The 24,293-nt window shown below is 31.6% G+C and overlaps 4 protein-coding genes and 1 long non-coding RNA gene across 8 annotated transcripts in view; 3 read left to right on the forward strand and 2 right to left on the reverse strand.

The window, feature by feature from the left end:
- Positions 1 to 2,764, reverse strand: part of LOC127278292 (uncharacterized) — a 54,878-nt gene extending 52,114 nt beyond the window's left edge. Inside the window, exon 1 of the long non-coding RNA XR_007842471.1 lies at positions 2,622 to 2,764. This is a non-coding gene — a long non-coding RNA (uncharacterized LOC127278292). The remainder of the gene's footprint in view (positions 1 to 2,621) is intronic.
- LOC127278284 (alpha- and gamma-adaptin-binding protein p34-like) lies at positions 675 to 2,311 on the forward strand. The gene is made up of 6 exons (XM_051299926.1): positions 675 to 1,001; positions 1,098 to 1,267; positions 1,340 to 1,454; positions 1,551 to 1,700; positions 1,777 to 1,896; positions 2,005 to 2,311. The coding sequence occupies exons 1-6, from the start codon at positions 917 to 919 to the stop codon at positions 2,181 to 2,183; spliced, it is 819 nt and encodes a 272-aa protein (XP_051155883.1). The 5' UTR covers positions 675 to 916; the 3' UTR covers positions 2,184 to 2,311.
- A 1,854-nt stretch (positions 2,765 to 4,618) lies between the features above and the next one.
- LOC127278293 (axoneme-associated protein mst101(2)-like) lies at positions 4,619 to 19,134 on the forward strand. Of its 4 annotated transcripts, none has more exons than XM_051299936.1 (18): positions 4,619 to 4,844; positions 5,712 to 6,014; positions 6,212 to 6,292; positions 6,619 to 6,739; positions 6,817 to 7,356; positions 7,511 to 7,777; positions 8,144 to 8,364; positions 9,657 to 12,628; positions 12,769 to 13,807; positions 13,924 to 14,089; positions 14,197 to 14,403; positions 14,556 to 14,855; positions 14,945 to 15,292; positions 15,502 to 15,640; positions 15,721 to 16,153; positions 16,299 to 16,920; positions 16,994 to 17,387; positions 17,670 to 19,134. In XM_051299936.1, the coding sequence occupies exons 2-18, from the start codon at positions 5,729 to 5,731 to the stop codon at positions 17,961 to 17,963; spliced, it is 8,430 nt and encodes a 2,809-aa protein (XP_051155893.1). In that variant the 5' UTR covers positions 4,619 to 4,844; positions 5,712 to 5,728; the 3' UTR covers positions 17,964 to 19,134. The 4 variants fall into 4 exon arrangements, with proteins under 4 accessions (XP_051155893.1, XP_051155894.1, XP_051155895.1 ...); XM_051299937.1 differs by having other exon boundaries at positions 5,712 to 6,008; XM_051299938.1 differs by lacking the exon at positions 14,197 to 14,403.
- A 147-nt stretch (positions 19,135 to 19,281) lies between these two features.
- LOC127278295 (D-aspartate oxidase) lies at positions 19,282 to 21,945 on the forward strand. The gene is made up of 7 exons (XM_051299941.1): positions 19,282 to 19,602; positions 19,720 to 19,843; positions 19,983 to 20,128; positions 20,203 to 20,356; positions 20,432 to 20,716; positions 20,825 to 20,944; positions 21,839 to 21,945. Exons 1-6 carry the CDS (start codon positions 19,418 to 19,420, stop codon positions 20,933 to 20,935), a joined length of 1,005 nt encoding a protein of 334 aa, XP_051155898.1. The 5' UTR covers positions 19,282 to 19,417; the 3' UTR covers positions 20,936 to 20,944; positions 21,839 to 21,945.
- LOC127278294 (histone acetyltransferase KAT8-like) lies at positions 21,017 to 24,022 on the reverse strand. Its single transcript, XM_051299940.1, has 6 exons — positions 23,760 to 24,022; positions 22,958 to 23,217; positions 22,734 to 22,824; positions 22,529 to 22,656; positions 21,985 to 22,460; positions 21,017 to 21,814 (listed from the first exon to the last, which is right to left on the reverse strand). Exons 1-6 carry the CDS (start codon positions 23,950 to 23,952, stop codon positions 21,595 to 21,597), a joined length of 1,368 nt encoding a protein of 455 aa, XP_051155897.1. The 5' UTR covers positions 23,953 to 24,022; the 3' UTR covers positions 21,017 to 21,594.
- Between the last annotated feature and the right edge of the window lie 271 nt (positions 24,023 to 24,293).

The following is a 24,293-nucleotide window of genomic DNA, read 5'->3' on the forward strand; positions in this document are numbered from 1 at the left end:
CTTCATGTTATCAAATAAGTCAGTTTCAACTTTGGAAAAATGAAATACCCGAACAGTTTATCGTCTTTATAGAAGTCAATATATTGGGGAGATGCAAAAATGAAATAGTGGGCGAAAGTCATGCGAGTGGCGTGTAAAGTAAGGTGTCATTTCATGCGAGAAGAAAAATAGAAAGCGTCACAAAGAACCGGATGTCGTACAGTTGCGGAAAAGGAGCAAAAAAAAGAAGCATCTCGAATATTGCAAATCGATCGTAAGTTTCAAGGGAGAAAAAAAATGTATAGGTATATACATTCAAATACATATTTTCCATCTAGGAAATTAAAAAATAAATTATTGACATTTTTTAACTAATATAGGTATATTTGTAACATGATAAAATGAGAATTAATGAATTCGCAAATTCAGTTGACAAGACATTTTTTTACAAATAAGATAGAAACAAAATAAAATAATTATTTATGAATTAAAAAAATGTATTAGTAAATTCCTCAAATTTGACAATTCAATAAAAAATGTATTGTTATTTTCTATAATGCAGAAAATATTAAAACGTAATTAAAATATATTTAAACAAGAACATTGCCCCTATTGAAAGCTTCTTTCATTGCTTCAATGTATAAATGAAAGACGTCAGCACTTGTTAAACAGTCTGCTTTACCATCTAAGTAACAATCATAAACAAGGTTAGAATTTGTTTTGAGATCAAGTCAGACGTTTAAAATAATTAATAATAATAAGTGACATAAAATTTAAGAATTCGATTAGAATCGAAAACACTGTATAAAACCATTATTGGCCATTTTATAAGAAAAAGCAAATTTCACTTCTTACAAAAACATATTTCAAAGTTATTTAAAATCTAGTCCCACTATTTTTTTTCTTTCTAACTGTCATAAAAATACCTTATATATAAATGTATCAATCAGTAATTAAAAAGGATTTGCCGCGGGTATTAATTATTAGCGATGTCAAAAATAAATCTGTCGATCTCGCTAAAAGTAAGTAAAAATACACAAAACATAACCTAAAATATTTGTTTTATTATATAAAACTTTCGACATTTTTATTGTAATGTTCTTTTCTTTGTAAAACAGTGATAGGGGCGGAACCACTATTAAAAGAAGAAGAAACAGAATATCATTTATGGAACATAGACAACAAATATTACACAGCACAAATTTTAATTTCTTCCATGGAAAATTTTCCGACAAATATTTCATTTGAAGGAGTTGAAGCCATAATCGTCTATCATGAACCGAAAGCAGTAAGAGAGAGAAAAATTATCAAATGTTTTAATAATTTTTAAATGAGAAAATAAAAATTACATAATTTTTAGGAAGAAACTTTATGCTACTTAGACACTTGGAAATCGCAAATGCCATCCCTTTCGGAAGTAGAAATTTTTTTATTCGTCTGTAATTCTATCACAGATTCATCTCTTAAAGAAAAATGTAAGAATCTCGTGTTAATTATTTTGTTTTCATTGATGTTCTTACTAGAACGATCAATTATTAAAATTTAACGATTTCCATTATTCGAATGTTTAGTGACCGAATGGTGCATGCAACAGAAATTTGAATTAGTTGAACTGGAACAGGGAGAAACGGATGATTTTGAATCAGGAAGAAATGCTTACGGAATTGAAAGGATCATTGAGGCTTTGCAAGCACACACGTGGTCAAATATGACATTAAAAAGTAATCAAGTGTAAATTTACCTTTAAATCACATTAGTTGGAATTTAAAATCATTTCTATTGTTTATAATGTTTTAGATCAAACTTCAGAAACCAAATCAAGGGAAGAAGTAAATCGAGTTGGAGAACAAATAGAAAATATCCAATTAGATGCTCAACCTGACATTTCAGAAAGACTACAAATGGAAAGTGTTTTTGGTCAGTAAATATTTATATATTTTTGTTATAAAGTTAAAAAAAGTATGACTTTCCCTCTAAATCAGATTGTTCCAAATATAACGATTGTAAATAATATTATTTCAACAGATGGAATAATGGACAGTGAAAATGTTGATTTTGGGGAGCTTTTTGGGCAATTGATGGCAATGAAAGAACATGCCGCTACTTTGCCTTCAAATCAAAGAAAACTTGCTGCAGAACAATTAGTTACAGCTTTTTGGAAAGCCATGGGAGGAGATCCAACTGAAATTAGCGATTTGGATTAAAAAAATAAACTTTTAACAATCCGATTCTTGTTTCTAGAGATAAATTATCGAAAATTTATTCGACACAATTTATTTTGTACATTTGTACTTGTATAATTCTTTAAAATAACATTTCCAATTTATAAGAAGTTGAGAAATTGATTCATTTAATTTATTATAGGTATAAATTATATTATGTAGAGTTATGTTAGAAGATTACGAGAATAAATATAACTAATTAGTAAAAAAAAGAACAAGATTTAAAATATTATTAAAGTTCATGTAACGTAATACGGCATATTAATTTATGTAAAAAAAACAATAATCGTTAATTCAATTGAAATATAAACAGAATTTTTATTATAAATTGTAGTTTACTTATTATCCCTACCTAAAATTTTGTTTTTTTATAACAAAAATGAAAATATCTAATTTCTACTTAAATACTTTGAAATGTACCTTAGTTTGAAATTCTGGAGACAGGGTTGGACATCTCTTGCAATCTTGAAGCACACGAAAAAATTCTGCACAAAATATTTGAATCAATTGAAATACAAAATCAGGGTGCCTACCAGTTTTATTAAATAAAATACGCGATTTTTTATTTGTCGTTCTGTGTAATATAATAAAATATTAATTATATAAATTTTTACACATTAATATTAATAAAATACATTTGAAGCTACATTAATTTCAAGTTTTTAGAAATTTTGAAAAAATTAAAATGTTTAGTTTGAGAGATAAAATTTTAGTTAGTAAACACTCTGAAATATATGTATTTTTAAACGTTAGCTTTTAAAAAAAACAAGTAGTTTTTGAATAATAAAAATTACGATTCAAATATTTTTCACTCGCGCACTGATTTTAACTTTCAACAATAATATTACTTTATAATGAGTATTACACTGCTTTTACTTAAAAATTTTTAAAATAAAACAATCACACGTTTTTAAGCCGCGCACTGACTCGAAACTTTAATAAATACATGTAATTTATAAATTTTTTATATTTCCGGAATTAAAAATTTTCTATACTGCAAAAATTGACTTCAAAAAAATTAGAGAGCAGATTAACACTCAGAGATCCCTTCTCTAGGTTATGAATCCGATTTTAATATCTGAAACGAAACCATACAAAAAGACCGAGTATTCACCAGCATACTTCTAATTTCTTTAGGAACCGGACACTTTTTCTTCCACTATTACCGGCCACCAAGGGCGAAATCTAGAACAAATAAAAATCCAACGTACACTCATCATTGTTAACTTTCCGCCATTTTGGAAAAATGTCAATTGCAATTATTTTCAAAAGAATAAAATTATCAATTTTTTTACATAGACTTATGAGTCTATTGTGGTTGGAAACAAATATATTCGAAATATATTGCAAAAACTACACTGAAAATTATAAAATTGTCATCTTTTTCATGCACTTCCTATCCATTCCCTGTACCATGAGGCATAAGGAAATCGACATTTATCACACATTTTGCAAACTATTACTTACATTTTGACAATACTTTTATAAATTTTTATGTTCCTTGACTTGAGAAATTGGCTAAATCAAAAAGTTTTGAAAAAATACCTTATTTTGGAAGAAAAAGTTGAAGATCAAGACGTGCATTCCAACACTTTTTTTCAACAATAACGGACACGTATGGATAAGGACAGAGGTCGGCTCTGATTGGCTGTATAAAAACATGGCTACAAACCGAATAACAATGATACTTGAACTTTAATTATCAATATTGTACACTGTGTATCACTGCTTTATAAAACTTAATTACATTGAAAAAAATGACGATAATTTACAGTATTTTTATTACTTTTTTTGTATTTTTTACTAAACTTTTGAATTCAACGAAACAATTGCTGTTGTCAACACTGATCACTAATTTGTACTGCAGTGACATCTGTTGTTATTGTATGAGCTCTTAAACCCACCCTCACAACATTCCCAATTTCCCATCCTTGATTAAGCATTGCTGACAACCCAAGATCATAAAATTTTTTGTGCAGCACTGTAACCAAAGTTGCCAATAAAATAAAAAAATAATTCAAAATACTAATTTTATGTAAATAATAATAAGTCGTTTAACTAAATAAATAATATTAAAAGTATGTAAAATATTGTTTGGTAAGTGTTATTCATTTAAATTGTTGCTTAATTGATTTTCTCCATTTTCAAAGAGAATATAAATCTCAATATAATGTCAACAGATTAGGTTATGTTTGTTTTACAAAACTAGTCAAATCCAAAAATATTATATCACACATTTCCGATTTGAATATTCTTGTTTTCTTCTTATTTATTTAAACAAGTTTAATATAAAATACTGAAATTTATACACAATAATAATGAGTAACTGAAGAAAACAATAATAAAGACTGAAAGCGTTATTAAATTAAATTAAAGAAAAACTAGCGTAGTGAGGAAAGAAATAGTTTTTCACGTTTCTCAGTTGTCATCCTGCATGACCAAGATGTCTGCTATGTCTGCATCATTAACGAGTGTTGGAATTTCTATTTTGTGTTGTGTATTATGTTATTTTAAATAGTTTGTTTATAAATCGCTAATTGTACTGAAGATACACATTTGGTAAATAGACAGTTTCCTTCAATTGTGTACGTCACAGAAGGATGAGGATTTTGGATTTTTCAATCTTCTGAGTCTCTAAACGAGGTAAGGCAAGAAACCTCACCGCCTTTGCTGACTGCTTCGATTTGCAAACAGAGCTTCCGGCTTATATTTGCTATTTATCTTGACGACAATCAGTTTTTCGTCTCTAATTGCTTCTATAATAACACATTTATGTCATTAATAAATTTACGATTTTCCAATTTTGTTAGATGAAAATACGAAAAAACTTTCTCCGTGTCGTCATTTTCAGACAAAAATTTTTTTTTCTTTCTATTTTTTTTTTTGAAAAAAGTACCAATTATTAATTGAAATTAATTACAAATTTTTAATGTATTTTGTGTCCCGTGATTGAAATTGAACCCCATATCTAAGATTTACAAGATTTTCATAATCTTTTACTTGTAACTTTGAAAAATTTACAATTTTTCGTAAGTTGTAAAATTAACAATTTCTTTAATGTTATAAAATTGACGGTCTCTTAAATATTAAAGAATTGACAATTTTTATTAAATTTTAAACTGATTTTTTTCTAACTTCTTAAATTGATAAATCTTATTTATTTTTGAAAAATTTCATAACTTGATAATTATTGATGATAACGTACAATATTTGTTTATATTTACAAACGTTTGGAAAAAAAGATTTTTTCCTGTCATGTATATTCCAACCTCAAATTTCACCAATACTTATTCTTTTTTTTATTGTAATGATTATATGAAATTATGTTTTATATTTAATTTTTATTTTTGATTTTATTAATCATATTCTCAAAACTATTTGTAAAGAATTACATTAAATTTTTTTATGGAAGTAGAGTCTCTGCTTCAGTAATAATATTATATTTCACTTATTGTTAATAATGAGAATTTTTACGATTATATTTTAAAGAAAAAATGTTTTTTATTGCAGAAAATTATTAATTTCCAATGTCGGATTCAGTGGAAGAATCTACAGCAGATATAAATGTCTCGCTGTCGGATATACCAACTCCACAAACTCCAGAAAATAACAGAAATCAAACAAGTGATCATGAATCACCCAAAACAGAAAGTCCCAAACCCCTTAAGCCTGTTCTTGGCAAATTACAAGCTAAAAAACGTTTAATGGCGTTTGTTAAGAATTACACTGCTATTCCTAATCCACTTCAAAAAGCATCGAGGATGAAACACAAAAGTCACAATAAAAAGAGTTCAGAGGATAGCAAAAGTAAAAGTAAACCGATAAATTTGATTTTTTAAAAATGGAAAAGAATTAAGAATTAAAGAAATTTCTTTAAAAAATGTTATTAAAAAATATCAGTCAATTTATTTTTTTTTATTATTTTAAAATCTTAATGTTATTTATGATTGCAGTATTATAATTTATGTATGATTTTGAGATTACTATTTTAAAATCATTTTTTGTTACAGAGACAGAGAAAGTATTGGCTATTGAAGAAATTGTGAGGGAAGAGAGCAAAAACAAATTGCTTCTTGCTCAAAGTTTAGCAGGTTGTTAATTTAACAAGTCGAATAATTTTATTTTTAAAAAAACTTAATTTACAGTTCAAATTAAAAATTTCTTTAAGTTAAGAAGATAAAGTATATTATAATTAATAATAACATTATACTATCAATAATAATTGTAATTACAATTTTTAAAATTAAAGTAAATTCAAATTTTCTGATTTATAAGAAATTTTCAAGAAAAAATAAACTGTGATTATTTATAAAATTGTTAACTATATATTTCAATTGTTTTCAATTTTGTATTTAAACATTTTTCTTTATAAAATTGCGTTTTTTACTAATTTTACGAATATTTTTCTAAAAAACAGATGAACGAAGCAATCGAGCTAGACGAGGATTATTAGGTTACCGAAGAAAGTCAAACAGCAGAGAAAGAAAAGGAAGAAACGATTATCATTCCAGATCTTCAGATAGAAAATACAGTGATAGGTAATTTTTTTTAATTAAAAACAATTGTTTTGTATCTAATTACTGATTATTATAATTTTCCTTAATCTGCTTAATAGAAAACGTCCGAGGAGTAGAGAGAGAACAGACGTTCGTCTAACGAAAGATGAGAGTGATCGGAAAGATAGTAAAGAACATTCCACAGAAAAATTACCATCAATTGATAAAGATGCAAAGAAAAGAGACAAAAAGGATGAAAAAGAGAATGATGAAATCGATGGGCGATCTAGTGAACTAGCAAAAGAAAAAATTGATTTAAAAGTAAAACGTGATGAGATTCGTGAAAACGTTAGTGAAGCGAAAGAAAGAAAAGACGAGAATAAAGACAAACGTGACGAATCGAAGGAAAAACGCGAAAATGACAAAAGTAAGAAAGACGAAACTAAGTGTAAGCGATCCGATGAAAATCAGGAAAAAAAAGGGAATTCAAGAATTAAAGAATCCAAAGATAAATCGAGTAAAGAGAAAGGAAAACGCGATAAAGAGAAGGAATTAAGTAAATGCAATTCTTGGGCAGATTTAAGAAAAGTTGGATTATCGATTGATGAAGTTACTCGCATTAAGAAAGGAGAGAACACTGAAAAGTCTGAAAAAGCAAGGTTTGTTATTATTTTCTTTTACATTTCTTTCTTTTTATATAAAGAAAGTTATAATTGATAACAATTAATAAATTACTAATAGTTTGAAAATAATAAATTTTGAAGAAGAATGGAATTTCGATTAGAAATTAATTAACAATAATCTTTGTTGCAGAACGCCGCAGGATTTCGCTGAATTATTTGGTCAAATGTTACTTCTTGGCGATCATCGAAAACATCGAAGTTCATATGTCGCGGAGGGTCTCAATGGGCCAAAAGAATATCCACCGGAAACTATTCGTGTGACAAAAGCACGTCCACAAATTCTTTATTCAGAAAATCCGGAAGTTTCTCTTCTTCTTCATCGACGTCAAGTGTTAAACGTTGTTCCACCTGAAAGGCGAGAAAAAATGGGCGATATTTGTGAAGCAACTCATATAAAGTCAGTTTATTAGTTTTATTTTGCTTTTTTGAAAAATGTTGTTCTTTTGTTTATATTTTTGTTAAAAATTATGAGCTTTAATTAAATTACTTTTTGCTGAATAAATTTTTATTTCTTTCAGAGTTATTGTTAATTTTTTCATATTTTCGTCAAGAATCTAATTTGTTAAATTAATATTCTGTTCGCTTCTTAAAATATTTTTTTTTCACTTTTACTTGTCAGGAATTGTTAGCGATTTATATTTATACCAAAAGGATTAATAGAAAAAAACGTGTACTATAGAAATTTTTGATATTAAATAAAAAACGAAGATCTTAGTAAATGAAAAAATTAACTTATAATTAATAATTGTTTTTTATTTTTTAGAATTATCGCAGCAGATTATGAAGAAGCAAATAAACATCGAGGTTGGTATCGTGCAATGGATTCTACGAAGGCTCAATCTTCGATAAATGTCCAATTTCCTAAATCAAAATGGGATAGTGAAGCTGAAGAAGGTGAAATTGCTGATGAAACTGAACCTCAAGGAACTCCAAAAATAAGAGAGGGACAAAATGCTCATCATTTGCCAACCCTCGCAGAATCTGGTAAGATAAATTTAAATTTAATTATATAAAAATTAGTTTATTTATTAGTAATAAAATTAATTACAATGAGTATGAGATCTTGACAAAAATTATTACTTCATTTTAAATTTCCCGCGGCAGACTAAAATTTTTTTCTAATTGAATGTTAGGCCATTAGGAGGCGACACTTACATATCACCGCGAATTCCTGGAATCGAACTAAAATATTGCGGCTTGGCGTTTACCATTTGTGTTTGTTTGTTGTGTTTGTTCTTATGTTGAGTTCAATAGAAATCATGACAGGAAACAAAAGATGTTTTCGAAAATGTTGAATAGTAAGTCACAAGCAGAAATATGTGACTATAATATTGATCTCATTCTAAAATTTCAGGAGTTACTACGGAAACGTAAGTACTGGACAATGTTTTGTTTTCATTGACTGCGCTCCTGTCGCACGTGTCATTAAAAGTAAAATTCTAAACTTTAAAGTGGGGAAGAAGGAGACGGTATGTTTCCTTATTTCTTTCGACTTATTAATTAAGATTCATATAAACAAAAGATACGAAGAATATCCAATTAAGACAGGACTTGCAGTCTAATGAAAACAATTTTCATTGTTAAATCAACCATATCTCTTTTATAAAATGCTATTTGTTGATAAGAAACTTTTGTTTAAAATTAAATATAAAAAACGGTAAAATTTTATTTTTGTAGTTAGTGAATATTTCATCTATAACACTACAAACTAAAGATTATTGTTTATTATTTTGGTGTTTAATTTATTAGGTATTTAAACTTATTTGTTTATTTAATAATTTTTTATTCGTTATTCATTATTGGAATAACTTGGTCTTTATTTTAAAATTAACAAAAGTACTGTTGATTTCGCAAAAAAATCAATAAATGAAGTTAATATAAATATAGGTTAGGTTATGTTGACATCAGGTGAACCAAATTCTTGAGATTAGATAAGAAAACACATTTTTTTGTAAATTAACCTTATTTAAATTAGAGAATAATATTTTTATTAGATTCACAGAAAAGAAATAAAAACTTTAGCTGTTAAACTTGAAATTATCTTTGATCTTGACGATTATATTTCTTTTATTTCGAAACTTTGCAGTATATTCTCACACAATTTACTAATATTTCCGGGAATTTTTCGAATCTTACTCATTTTTATTGTCAAGTGGGGGATAATGTCTTAAAAAATTTTAACTTTCTACTTTTTATTTTCTTTTTTAATTAATTCAGTTGAAAGTTACCATTAAATACAAAAACTTGAAATTTTGAATATTTTTATTTTGTTTTAGACACAAAAGATGTACCAAATCAATTGGAATCAGTGAATGAAGAGAAAAGCACCGAAGAAGAGAAAGAAACGAATTTGGAAAAAGATAAGGAAGTCGAAAAATTGTCAAGTGATAAGAAAGAAGAAGAGGAAGAGGACAGTGATGATGATGATGATGATGACGACGACGACGACGATAGCGATGATAGCGACGATGAAAGTGAAGATGAAAGTGCAGATGAAAGTGAAAATGAAGACAAAGCTGATGCCGAAATGAAAAAATGCCATAATCCTCCAAATTCAGAGAAATCTTTAGGAAATGAAAAATTAGCCTCTGAGTACGAACAATTCATGAAAATGGTGTCTAACGATAGTGCCTCGAAATCGTTAAAAATTCCACCGACTTCTTCGAATTACAACGAATTTAACCTTGACTCAGAGTTAGTCAAACAGACAAATTGTAAATATGTCAATCAATCATCAATAGTTGACGAGTCACAAAAATTGCTAGTCAAGGAGAAAAATTCCAAAATGAATGAGGAAAAAATTCTTTCGGACAGCGAAAAAGACAAAGGGGAGAAAATGAATAAAAATATTTCTGAAAAAGAAGAAAAAACATTGCTAACCGTCGAAAAAGGGGAAAAGAATTTGTCCGTCATTAATAAAAGTGGAAAAAAAGTTTCCACCATTGAAAAAGAAAAAAAAACTTTATCCGATGGTGAAAAAGTATCAGAAGAAATGGATAATGTAGCGCGAGATGAAACAGTTATTAAACCCATTCAAGAGTCATCAGAAAAGACTAATAGGACAAAAACGAAAGATAAAATTAATGAGAGTCAAGATTCCGACTCGCGATCAATTCCGAGCGATTGGGAAAATGTGCGAATCAAAGTTGAACAATTGAGCGACGAGAATGTTGAGACAAAGAAAATAAAAAAGAAGAAGAAACAAAAAAAAAGATCGTATTCGACTAGCAGTGAGTCGAGTTCATCGTCAAGTTCATCAGAATCCGAGGAGAAAACAACTACGAAAAAGCGACGAAAGAAAAAAGTTGTACAATCGAGCAGTGATTCTGATAGTAGCGATTCGAGTTCGAGTGAATCCACGAGTTCCGATGACACGCGGAAAAAGAAACGAAAGCGCATCAAGAAAAAGAAGCGAGTAAAGAAATCAACAAAGAAATCAAAAAAGAAACGCTCAAGAAAACGAGCCGATTCAACGAGCAGTGATTCGGATGATGCCAGAAAGAAAAAACGACTCAAGAAGAAGAAACTTCGAAAAAAATTGGCCGAAGTTAAAGAAGAAACGTCACGCAAGCGGAAACGAAAATCGTCAACAAGATCATTGAGCAGTGATAAAAATCTCAAACGACTTCACGTTGAAAAGACTGAAAATGACGGTAAACGTAAGAAAAAACGACGATTCGATAAATTGAAACGTACAAAATTATCCAGTGACCTTGAGAAACGAATTCTCGCCGAGGCTTTATCACCGGACAGTGTTCTGTTAAAAGAATGCGACACTGGTAAGGAGCAAAATCTTATTCAAGAACAGGCGCGAAAGCAGAAAAAGAAAAAGCGCGACATCAGTGAAGATCGTTTGTCCGAATGGGAGAAGGAGTCAATTCTCATGACTCGGCAAATTGAGGGAAGTCTCGAGCATGAATTAACATCCGACGATAGCTCCGAGAAGGAAGTTATCTTGAAGAACGCCGAGAAGGAAAAACGAGACGCGAAGAAACGAGAAGAAAGAAAATTAAAGAAACGAGAAGAAATAAGAATTAGAGAAGAAAAAGAAGCAATAAAGAGAGAAGAAGCAAGGAAAAAAGAAGAAAATAATAAGCGAGAAGAATCAAAAAATAAAGAAGAAGAAACCAAAGTAGCGAAAGAAGAAATGGAGGAAACATTGGGGAAAAAAGTCGTTGTTCCCGTTAAAGAAATCGAAACAATTGTAACTGAGATAAAAGAAAAACCGGAACAAGTTGGAAAGAAGGAAACTGAAATTCTCTCCGAATGGGAGAAGGAAAGTCAACGAATAACAAACGTTTTGAAATTAATTGATTCTGAACCATTGAATGTTTCATCATTAACGCATCTCGATGTGGAAACACGAAAACGTGATATTTTAGCCGACGAGTGGGAAGTCGATAGTCTCGAGTCGATTCGTGATGCAAAAGCACGAAAGAAAAGTTCAACACGTCACGAGAAAGTGAAATATGATATGAAAACGGATACGTATATATCCGTTGAGAGAGAAGTTTCACGTGATAACAAAAAGAAACAGGAGAGGCTCTCAGCAATTCGTATTTGGGAAGAGGAACAGGAAGAAGGCGATAGAGAGGAAATGCTTCTAATTGAGGAAAAATCAAAACTGCAAAATTGGGATATAGAGGATGAATTTACGAGAAACGATTCTTATGTCAGTGTGGAAATTAATACAGATGATCTTTTACAGAATAATTTAAAAGATGAGACAAATAAGAGTGAGAAGATTGTGTTAATGGATGCTGAGAGAGATGAAAATGTGAAGAAGAATGATGGTATCGATAAGAGGAGAAGGAAGAGTCGGTGGGATGTTGGAAACCAAGTTGAAGACAAAGATGATATCAATATGACACCCGTTATGTGGGAAGAAGAATGTACTGATTGGCAGAAAACCTCTGGTACAGAATCTGCGTTATTGCATTTGGCTAAAGTCAAAGAACAAATTAGTCCTATTTTGGAGGCACTTCCGGAGAAAATAAAATTAGAGAATTTTCATATTACAGATTCGCCGGATGTCTTTCAAAAGAAATTACAGAAAATGGGATTGGCGGAAGATTGGCTCGCTAATGATCCTCTTGAGAAAAAGACATTTGTTTGTAAAAAGGAAACTGAGAAGACGGAAACAGAAACAACTGCGAAGCTCAAATCAATTGTTGAGCTACAAGATCAGGAGATGAAAAATGTTCATCTCTACAGTCCCAGTTCTCCTGCTCTTTCTCAAAAAACTGAGGTGAGTTTTTAAAGTTTGCTAAAATTATATTTCTTTAAATTTATTTTAAAACTTATTTTGTTCATCGAAACAACATAATTTTTATTTGAGGTTTATTATTTTGAGTTATACCTATTATTAAAATATCTGTTGAATTGTAGGTTTCAACTGAGGACGAAAAACAGGAAGAAACAAAGAAAATAGTTCATTTGCTTGCGAACAATTCAATTTGCAACATTCCTTTGCCATCTGAAGTACCAGCTAAATCATTATCAACAACAGCTCCCGCAATTCTGAAAGAAGAAACTAGGATTGACGAAAAGAAATTCGATGATCCCGACAAATACAACGATTTACAACTGGACAGTCTGAATCCTGAGAATGAAGATATAATCGATTTACATCCAGGAATTTTGGAGGCTGAACTAAACGAAACGAGCGATAAAGAATCGTCAATTGGGGAACGTATTCTATTACCTGATACTCCAAAGGACGAAAGTCCTTCGGAAAGTAAAATCTCTCTGAAACTTGTCTCAAAACCGCTTCTCATACGTCGACCGATGGATTCGTCATTAAATCTCGATTCCAATTTGAAACAAGTTTTTGAAAATCCATCTGATTACGAGGACAGTTCTAAAGTGCAAGAAGATGCAAATAACGACAAAACAACCGATAAAATCGAAATTCAAAAAGCGGAGAAGAAATCTTCGAAATTAGAGAAAGTCGAGGGAAAAAGTGAATTTCGTGATAAAGTGTCAAGTAAACGAGAAAAAGATTCAGATTCTCAGCGTTCAAAGTCACCAGTGAAAGAAAAAAAGAGAAGTCCGAAAAAAGATCGTGACAATGATCGAATTAAGACTAGGTATCACTATAATGACGCGAAAGATAAAGAGATAAATCGAGGTGATAAAGAGCGAGGTTCAAAACCAGTACACAATGATAAAAGACGATCGAGTCCGCAGAACAGTCGAGGAAGAACAGCCAGAAGCGGAAGTCCTTGGGAAAATGAAACAAGTCCAAGTCGAAGTAAAAGTCGAAGTAAAGATCGTAGCCGAAGTCGAAGTTTCAGTCCAAGTCTAAGAAGAAGAGACGACAGTAGGGACAGAGACAAGAAGTTTGATGATGATCGATTTTCAAAAAGTAATAAATTTTCAAGCGATCGCAAGGACAGGGGAAATCGAAGTCCTCTCAAATACAAAGGTAAATTATCAAACATATATCACTCATTTTTAAAATTTATCACGTGATTTAAAAACAGATTTTTATAGTTTATAACAATTTCAAATTATTGTTTATTAAACTTTGTCGATTTGCAGAAAATAGAAAGCGTTCTTCACAAAGATTATCACCACTGAGAAGTGATCGAGACCGGCCCAAAAGAAGATACGACGATAGTATGGAACGCGAAAGAGAAAAGCCTTACGATCCAATGGAAATTTTGCGAGAAAAAAGTTTAGATGCTGAAAGACTTCGAAATAACAGGTACGATTAGATGTAGGAAATTCCGTGTGATATTTTCATTTTTTTTTTTTTTTTTTTTTTTTAATGAAAAGATTAAGGTACAGTATTTAGAATGATGTCTATTTAAGGTTTCGGAATGAAGATGAACCACAGAAATCTTATTGGCGATTTGGCGATGATAATTGTCAAAAAGATGACGAAGAATCTCTAGACTCTTATAAAAGTAGACAAAATTCCGCATTAGATTACGACGAGAAATTCTTCATTAAAAATCCAAGTTTAGACATGAATCTCGATGATCCTATATCAAGTCCGATTGCTATTAAGGCGAGCAGGTACATATTTTTCAAAAATTGATGTTTGTTTTTCTCATCGTCTTCGACTTTTGTCCTCTTTCACTTTCATGGTGGTTCTCCAATTGGTAGCAATCATTTTCAATTTCTTAAAGATTATATTTGTTTAAAAATGCATTTTATTATGATTATAGAAGTAGAGCAAGAAGTACTGAGAGGCGTGATCGAGGATGGGAAAAAAGTCGAATGTCACCGGATTCGGATAGAGGATTAAATCTTCGCAGGGGAGACAAATTCCCCTTGAGACGATCACCTCTACGGCGCAGATTGTCCAGATATGATTCACGATCAAGATCGCGCTCTTGGTCTAAGACTAGATCCAGATCCAGATCTTTAACAAGATCAAGGACCAGAAGTAGATCTCGATCTCAGTCTCGATCAAGAGTGAGACTGAGAAGTCCGAATCGTCGTCCGAGATCTCTATCAAGATCCAGGTGAATAATTCAAAATACTTGAAAGCGAATACAAAAATATTATGTAATTGTAAAGAAATGGATTGTGATAAAAATTTCTGATCCGTTAGATCTTTGACCCCTGAAAGAGGCAGGCGTGTTCACATGGAAAGGTTAAGGGAGGACGATGTCAGGATCAAGCCTATGGAATCGACGATATCTTGTCCCGATAGAGACAGACGCATGGAGACGATTATACAGTTAACAGGTGGCACCGATTCCGCGACTGACCCCGCTGTCATGGAATCAGAAAGAATTGCCAATGAAAGTGTAGACAATATGAATAGTTCGCACTTTCGTTATCCCAGTGAAACTGAGACCGGTAACGAATATAGTTACTATCCTAGGAATAATCTCACTTATCCTCCGCGTATCGATGAAACACCTTCATCTCCAAAGCGTCTGTCTCTTGACGAAAGGTAATCTACGAATTTTTCTTTTTACGCTCCTCTCCACACCTCATCCTCCCTTCAGCCTTCGTTATGAAAATCCTCCGTGTGACATATTCCAATTGTCATTCATTTCCTATCTCGTTTTCGACTAAATATTTAATTTCTTGTATATTTCAGTAATAATTATCTGATTTTTGAATAATAATAAAAATAATAATTTCGAATTTGAAAAACAGACTTGAGCTGGAATTGGGAATTAAGAAACCAGTCCCATCTGGAGATTACAACCCTGGTAATTTCAATTGTAACGCATATTCAGCGTCTCCATCGCTGCAACCCCAAAGAACTTTCCATCAACCATCTACAGTCTTACAAGTAAGTTTATTAACTTAAGAAAGCTGTTTTACATGATTGTGTAATTTTTTATTAAATTAAATTATTACATATGATTTCAGGTTGGCAATGTTTTACAAGTGGTACCTGGAGATTATGCAGGAATGTCAACACCGGGAGCAATTCGAAATGAGGTGCCTGCGACATCGTCACCGGGAGCAAGTAAAGTTGTTCGAGTTGGAAATGTATTGCAGGTCGTGCCCACGACAACAATTGATTGGAGTAATAATTCTCAACCTCCGATCGATCGTAAAAATGCAACGAGATACCCTGTTATTGTTCCACCTTCACCCATTAATACACCTACTTCTGTGCCAATTCCAGTACCACTTCCCGTACCTGGTCCTGTTGCTGTTAATCCACAAAGTCTCATTACCACTGTATCTACTGGTTCCATTTCCCTGACACTTCCAAATGCTCTGAGTCTTCCAGTACCACTGCCGATTCCAGCGAACGTCACGACACCTCCTAAAAGCAAACCCGTTGCTCCACAAGGTAATTTTTCTTTTTTTCCCCTCTTTCATTTTCTCTTTTTTTAAAATTAAAACAAAAGATTCATTTTTTAATACAATTTTATAATAGAAAATAATAATTGTGAGAACCATTTAATTTTTACATTCTTTCTTTTCATTTCGAAAAGTGCCAACAATGCCGGTTTATGATTACGAAGCGATTTTGGAAGTGCGCCGACGAGAGAAAGAGGAACGTAAACGAGTGCGCGAGGAACGCAAGAGGGAGAAAGAACGACGAAAAATGGAGCGTGCGAAACGGCGGGCTGATAAAATACTTGGAAGAAAACTTCTCTCGCAACGTAACGATGCCGAGCAGAAGAAATTGGATCATCATTTGAAAAAGAAACAACCTATGGAAGAGATAACAGTGTCTGATGTATTGGCATCACTGGAGGATGAGAAATCGGAAAGTACAAAAGAGGAGGAGGAGGAGAAGGAGGAGAAGGAGGAAACGAATGTCGCGATTGCTATCGCACCAGTGGGAAAATCGGCGACCGAGGGCGAAGAGGAGGAAGAAGTCGAGGAGGAAGACGAACACGAGGATGACGAGGATGAGGATGGTGACGAGGAGGAAGAAGAAGAGGAAGAAGAAGAAGACGAGGATAAGCAGTCTAGTCGACTAGCTCAATCAGACGACGTTGCCACTGCTGCGGAATCTGAGGAAGCCGTACAACCGGAAGTCGATGCTAGAGAGTGGCCCTCCTTGCCTCCGGCGCCTTTGAAAGGCATTCTCGTGTGTCCAGGTTTCGGGTAAGCTTAATTCCATTTTCTGTTTTTTAAATTTAGGTACATTTAATAGTAGTACATTTTCTTCTTTTTGCAGCGGCTTATCCAATGGCGTTGTAGATAATGATTCCGAGGATGAGAATGCGGAGAAACGTGAAGAAGTGGACGAGATGAATGAAGAATCGAAAGATACGAATCGAGAGGAGGGTAAAGATAATAATGGAGATGAGAAAACGAATGTACGAGTAAAGAAGAAAAAAATACGAAAACCTCAACGCGTTAAGAAAAATGTTCAATTCGCCGATGGAATTAGACCAGGCGAGGGAACTAGTCCAAGTGGAGGGGAAGGTGAAATGCCATCTCCACCACCACCGACAGCAGTGGCAATTTCCAAGGAAAGTGTACTCGAACTCATTAGGAAGTCGCGGTACAGAAAGAGCAGGAGAAAGCAGAAACGTATCAAATCATCAAAAACGAAGAAGAAGGTTAAGGTGATTAGATCGTAGCTTTTTATATATACTTTTTTATGCTTCTTTAGTAGGTTTGATTTTTTATAATTTCTAATAATATCACTTATATAAAATTAAAAATAAAAGTAATTGGATAATTATAAAAGAATGAAAATTTGTTTTCAATTTTCTGATGCAGGTAATTCATTTTTGCTATTTTAAAAAACAAATTGTGCTTTATTGTATAATTAATTTAAATAATATCGAAAAATGAAAAAATAAATTATATGATTAGTTAATAAAAATAAATTTTATTTTCTGCAGGTAAAAATAATAAAATTGAAGAAACCGCGAATAACTCCATTGACTGCACTAATGTTGGAGGATTCAGACGACGCGGACGATCGTTCACCGCCACCACCACCTCCAGGGTCTCCGCCGCCCCCAAACATGTGGCCCAGCTATCTTGCCGCTTACAATGCAACATTGAAAACTGTCACGTCAAATCCACTGCCTCCACCTGCTCAACCGCCACCACCGCCGACACCATTGCCTTTATTGGTACCACCACCTCCTCTCAATTATACAATTCAGCCTTGCAGCAAAGCCTTGAGTTGAACTCCCCCTTTGACGACACTCGCTCAGGTGGTCAAGACAGCTTTTTTGTATATAGACAAAGTAATATTACTAAGTAATATAAGAATGACACGCTTTCTCGGATATTTCGATCTTTCACCAGGTCCCATAGATTTATTCAAATATTGCATTCGCAATAAAAAAAAAAAAAAGCAAAGTGGATCCAAGTAGAACAATCTGCGATAATCTCTGCATTAAAATATAATCTTTGTAGAAAATCCTCGAAATTGAAAATATGTTGCAAAATGTAAGTCAATTTTTAATTGCTTAATGAATTTTTTTTTCATTTTATTATTATACTGGGTTTTATTATATTTAAAACTTGTCAAATAATTGTGAAATGTATAAATCTGATTTTTTTGTTCAAAGTTATCGAATTTTTTGTATTCAGTTTTTAGTAGAGAGTGTTGCAGATGAAAACTTAACCACTCGAGTAATTATGATTTGTATTTCTTTTATTTTTTTTTTTACAATACTCGAATTTCTTTGCTCATAGAGAATTATAGTCGATACTGGTGCAAAGAAGATTAAAATGAATGTTAAACATACGCGATTATGCTGGCGTTTTATTTTATTTTATTTTTTTTATTGAAGACTTTGATGAAGCTCAAAAATTGAAAAATTTCCTCAAAAGTTTATGCATTTTACAAATCATAATAAATAAGTCTTTAAGAATTTTATGATTCTTTAAATTATAATAATGTTAAGAATTTGACAATTTTTCATGTTGATAATTATGATCAATTTTAACATTAATTGTGCTATTGAAAAATGATTTTCATTTGGAAATGTAACTTTTAAGCTTCATAGAAATTTTCTTTCTATTTCTCAATAAAAGTTAATTGGTATTTTTTTCTATAAAATATTAGTGTCAAGTATTTTAGCGATAAATTTGAAAGCAATATTATTTTTACACAGAGGCGCCAATGTACATAAAATAAATAAATTTGTCTCTATAACTTTCGGGGTTGACATGCGCGCGCTTTACTTCTGTATCCGAAAATTTTTTTTATATTTATTGTTCATAATTCATCGATTATGCAGGTAAACTATTGTTGTATTTTACGAAATTAGTATTATTTATTCATGATGAGAACTATTGAAAGGATTCATCTTTTTACAGTGAGATGTAAATAAACAAATATAAAAAGTATCATTTATTTCTTGTCTCCTTTAAAAACAATTGATTTGCACCTTTTTTTTAGATACATGATTATGAAACAATATTGATTTATTAATTAATACTTTTTTATTATTTTAGAACGATTTATTTTTAGTGGAATAAATTTATTTCAAGTTTCTGTGCATCTTATTTAAAACTCGCGCGCATCTTTATTAATCATTCTTTGCGAATGAATCATTTTGTGCAATTAAATACGAGTGTTTTTTCCGTATTGGCATATAGATAAAGTCAATTAATTTAATTGAAATAAAAAATGAATGTAGCGGTTGTAGGTGGTGGAATCGTCGGTTTATCCACAGCCCTTAATTTCCAGAACGAGTTTAGAGATTCAAAAATTACAATTTTTGCTACTAGTTTCCAAGATACAACAAGTCATGTTGCCGCAGGTATTTTTCGAGTTGGAGCATCGTTTTCTGGACCCTCTGATGCGATAACTTGGTAATTCACTGATAAAAAGGCTTATAATGGCGTGTGTTTCATAATCCAATTGGATTTTTATTATATTTTATTTTTTTTATTAATTATACTGTTATTGTAATTTTTGTTATATTTTAGGAAATGGATCAAAAATTCCTATGATTATTACGATGATATTCGAAAATCAGATGAAGCTGCTTTAGCTGGTATCACAAATATTTCTGGTTATATATTTGCTAACTCTTCTCCAAACGCTGTAAAGGTATATTATAATTAATAGTTCTTTTGTTAGTATTTATAAATACCACATTGATTGTAATTCAACTTAATAAGTTTTGGATGATTCGATAAACTTTAATGATGCAGAAAAAAAGATATTTAAATTTCTTATGTAAAATCAGAATCAGTGGATGGAAAATCTAGTTCCAATTTATAGAAAAGTGACTTCTGAAGAATTGCAACTTGTTGGAGGAAATTGGAAATATGGATCATTTTTTACCACGATTCTTAATGAAACCAATAACCATCTTCCATGGGCGAAACAAAAGTAAATTTTTTCCAATTTTAATAATACTTATTTGATTTTTAATTATTTGAAAAGTAAATAAACTTTTTATTCAGATTAAATTCAAATGGAATTGTTACGATTGAAAAAACTGTCAACACACTGAAAGAATTGATTGAATACGACCTGATAATTAATTGCTCAGGATTTGGAGCTCGGGAACTTTGTAATGATAGACACATGGTTCCAATTCGTGGTCAAGTTACAAAAGTAAATTTTCTTATTTTTTCTTTCAAAAGTTCTTTCCTTTTTTTAAATTTATTACATGATTTACACTATTTACAGGTGAAAGCTCCATGGATTAAAACCTTTTTTTATGGGGAAAATGATACTTACATCATTCCTGGATTCAATGGGGTTTGCACTCTAGGCGGAATTCGATCTTTCGAATCAGTTAATCGAGAAGTTTGTTCTTACGACGCAGCAGCCATTCGAGAAAGATGTTTTAAGTTGCTTCCATCATTATCAAAAGCTCAAGTTTTACGACACGTAACGGGAATAAGACCTCATCGTGAAGGTCACGTACGAGTTGAATTGGAACGCATTACCAATGGACTCGTTGCAAAAATGGTAAGTAATTAATTATTATTTATTTTTAAGTAAACACTCTCGCCAATTACCACAATTATTATTGTTCATTTTAATAATTTACTATTTTTTCTTAATTTGCATTTTCAGGTAATACATAATTATGGTCACGGTGGTTATGGTGTTTCTACAGCTCCTGGAACGGCAAAATATGCGGTCGAGCTTGCAAAAGAAACTCACCGAATGTCTTCTCGACTTTGATTCGAAAAAGTAAGAAAATTTTCCTAGCTCTTTTGTCGATAAATTAGAAAAAATTGCATTTTTTTGAAAAAAACAAACAAATTTTCTAAAAGACAGACATTTTATTGACGAAAAACATATTTCGTTATGGATTTATACAAGAAAATCACTACTGCGCAGTAATACTGGGTGAGAAAGTCGTCCATCTGTAATTTTACCACGAGCGATGCGCAATAATCGCGCGTGACTTTACAACTGGTCTCTTTTTGGTCAGAAAACAAAATTGAAAAGATTAATCAAACTAAATTAAGAGAGAAAAACTAAAGGAATCTGTGATTAAAACATTTAAACTTTACAAAGCACAGATATAAACACGTGACAAAAGAAGCAATTTCAAAGAATTTTGTTCATTACGAGTGATAAAGAACAAAAAAAAACAAAGCCTCGCCACGTATCGTTGTTTAAAATTCTTTCAAGAATTTACTCTTTTCTCGATTGAATGATGATTTTTTCCTGCTTTTATTTTCTTGTCACCGGGCATGTCGAAACAGCAAGAAATTCATTAAAGCGAGCGCTATGGATTTTGAGATTTTCTCACGATTATCTGGCCAAAGATACTCGTCCGCTAGGCACGCTTACAATTGTAAATTTGAGAATAAAAATTCTGTGAGATTTTCACGCTATTTTTTTCCTGGTTTAATGTTTTTTCTTAATGGCGCACCCCATCGTAAAGCACTACTGTCAACTGTTAATCTCGGCCTCTTGTATTGACTACTCCTCATGTGTTCCTCAACGAGTTTCGGTGTCACACAAATGACATGCTGCCCCTTCCAATATTTCACCATGTTCATACTTTGAAGTGTCGATATTATGTCCGTCTGCGATATGCTCGTCATATGACTAAAACCAAAATATTTTTTACAGGAACCACTTTTTCACACAAAACTGAGTGACATGAAAATTTTTCAAAATAAGATATGTATTTTTTTTCATTACCAAACCAAACAGAAATAAAACATGTTGTTAAATAAGATTATTGTTTAAAAGAAAAGAATCTCCTTTTTTTATACCTTAAATCTTTGATGCTGAGTGTTCCCCTGAAATCGCGGAGAATCTCTAAAAGGATCCAACTCCAATAACTTCGGTAAGAGAGTTTTCCTAAATCGCTCAACGGTTTCTCGGGACTGCCAACAGCTTGCTCAATTCTACTCAGTTCATAACTGAAGGCAATCAACAATTTGCCATATCCTTGACGTTGAAATGGAGGGAGAGTTAAAATGCACGCAACATTGTTACCATCCGGAGATTCTTTTTCTTTGGAAAAATAGCCAACAATATGTGCTCCGTGTTTATCAACTTCACACAAGATGTAGAAAAGAAACGGTTCCACGTCAAAGTACAATGTTTTATGATCCAGGAATAATTTCGCAAGTAAACACAAATTCTGACAATAAATCTTGTGCTCTCTTCCGTCTACTTCCCAAATGCTCAATGTTCCTTTACGATAAATTTCTTTTCCTACTGGTTGTCTGTGTATGCATTCACTCTAGAATAGTACAATCAAAATTAATTTATAAAAAACAATTCATTTTTCGTTTGAAAAAAAAAACTTACCATGTGATAACGATAAGTCTTTTCTAAACGCATATATTTGAGGCAGTATTCACAAATCCAAAGTTTTGGTTGTTTGCCGTATTCTTCCGGGTAAGGACTAAAGTACCAGGTGTCAATTTCATATTTACCTGAAAGGTCACTTTTAACAATCGTGAGGTTCCTTCATATAATACAATTATCAGAAAAAACAGAAATGAACTCTTACCTATTTGTATTTTATCGATATATTTAACTTTGGTGATGGCCTCGTGTTCTTTTTCCAATGCCGCAGTTGTTGGATCCATTTCTGCATAAGTCTAAAAAAATTAAATTTATATGAATATTGCAAATAAAAATGTAACTTTGTCAATTAAAAAAATGACAAATTTTCAAAATATGTGAAAAAATTCTAAATATAAATAGAACAAATTACTTATTCGGAATGTTAACCTTTTGTATGTGATTAATTTCGTCGTGTCTTCTTTTTTGATTTCTAGTAATTTTTCGATCCGTTGAATCTGCGAGTAAATCAGTCGCTGGATTTCTGTCGCTATTTTTCCACGAGCGATCGCTCATGTCAAATCTACTGGACATAATTCTATCTCTCGGAACCCACTCATCCAATCGTCTGTTGTAACCTTCGTAGTGAACATAATATTCATAATGACTTTCCCCTTCATTATAACGTGTTTGAATAATTTCGGCAGGATCTAAAGTTATTAAAAAAAAAACAACATTAATTATCTGAAGCATATATTTCTATTATTTAAAAATTAATTACTTTAAAAATATTCACATATATCTTAAAACCAATTGCTTTAAAAAATGATTAGAAAATAAATCACTCATTGTAAACAATTTTTTAAAATAATTTTCTTATCAATAAAACAATGAGAAGATAGAAAAGTGTCAATTTTTCCTAGTAAAATAAAAATAAAACGTATACACATTATGCCATATATGAAACTATTGCGTAATGTGATATTTGAAACAATTCTTTAATTTTTTAAAGCCCCAAGGGCTGTAGGAACAGAAAAAAATTGATTGATAAATTCCTTTGTAAAACTTGTTCGTACATGTTTGCAGTAAACAAGTAGAAATTAAGAAAAGAAAAATGATAGGTCAAGCAAACCGCGTGGAAACGGCGATCGGCACCGGAACCGGTCGAATATTTCCGAGGTGGGGGGTGGGAAACAAAGCATCGAAACGAATACGAATGGAAGTGGTTTACTCAAAATTATGATTTACTCACGCCAAGAATCATCGGATCTACGGACTAAATAATGCTCCCCAATGTCCAATGGTAATTCCTCGAGACTGTCTGCATCGTCCCCCGAGCCCTTACCACCATTTGTCAAACTGTTCTCACGTTTTTCTTCCTTCACCATCGTTTCTTTTGACGCCGACGTTGAATCCTCCTTTGTTCGATGTTCTGCATCCGCCATCTTCGAGGCGACACCAAATTCAGAAACCACGGACCACGCGCAATCGCCGGCCGAGCAAAATTCACACTAAACTGGGATTTCCGGTTGTTTCCCATTTCACTATTCCCGCCATAACAGAGCAAGAGGAAAGTGTCACTAGCGATATCTGGTGGAAGTTTTGTTCATAGATATTCACAATTTATTTTTTAATTAATTGCAATAATTTACTCTTTAGGAAGATTTAAAATATTGCAATTAATATCAATAATAAATTAATTGACATTTTTTTCTAGTTAATAAATGTTTTTTATAACTTTGAAAAAGATACAAATAAATTTAATAGTGGAGGAATTTGAACTCAA

The sequence above is a fragment of the Leptopilina boulardi genome, unplaced genomic scaffold (assembly GCF_019393585.1).
Source record: "Leptopilina boulardi isolate dan_hultmark-lab unplaced genomic scaffold, ZJU_Lbou_2.1 LbouV2_202, whole genome shotgun sequence".
Lineage (NCBI taxonomy): Eukaryota > Metazoa > Arthropoda > Insecta > Hymenoptera > Figitidae > Leptopilina > Leptopilina boulardi.

Coding starts and splice junctions, on each gene's coding strand:
- LOC127278284 (XM_051299926.1), top strand. CDS start 917: ATGTATCAATCAGTAATTAAAAAGGATTTGCCGCGGGTATTAATTATT. Junction 1,002..1,097: donor ATCTGTCGATCTCGCTAAAA/GTAAGTAAAAAT, acceptor TTTGTAAAACAG/TGATAGGGGCGGAACCACTA. Junction 1,268..1,339: donor TCTATCATGAACCGAAAGCA/GTAAGAGAGAGA, acceptor CATAATTTTTAG/GAAGAAACTTTATGCTACTT.
- LOC127278293 (XM_051299936.1), top strand. CDS start 5,729: ATGTCGGATTCAGTGGAAGAATCTACAGCAGATATAAATGTCTCGCTG. Junction 8,365..9,656: donor GCCAACCCTCGCAGAATCTG/GTAAGATAAATT, acceptor ATTTTGTTTTAG/ACACAAAAGATGTACCAAAT. Junction 12,629..12,768: donor CTCTTTCTCAAAAAACTGAG/GTGAGTTTTTAA, acceptor GTTGAATTGTAG/GTTTCAACTGAGGACGAAAA.
- LOC127278295 (XM_051299941.1), top strand. CDS start 19,418: ATGAATGTAGCGGTTGTAGGTGGTGGAATCGTCGGTTTATCCACAGCC. Junction 19,603..19,719: donor CCCTCTGATGCGATAACTTG/GTAATTCACTGA, acceptor GTTATATTTTAG/GAAATGGATCAAAAATTCCT. Junction 20,357..20,431: donor TTCGTGGTCAAGTTACAAAA/GTAAATTTTCTT, acceptor CACTATTTACAG/GTGAAAGCTCCATGGATTAA.
- LOC127278294 (XM_051299940.1), bottom strand. CDS start 23,952: ATGGCGGATGCAGAACATCGAACAAAGGAGGATTCAACGTCGGCGTCA. Junction 22,825..22,957: donor AAATTAATCACATACAAAAG/GTTAACATTCCG, acceptor TAATTTTTTTAG/ACTTATGCAGAAATGGATCC. Junction 21,815..21,984: donor CTCAGCATCAAAGATTTAAG/GTATAAAAAAAG, acceptor TTTTGGTTTTAG/TCATATGACGAGCATATCGC.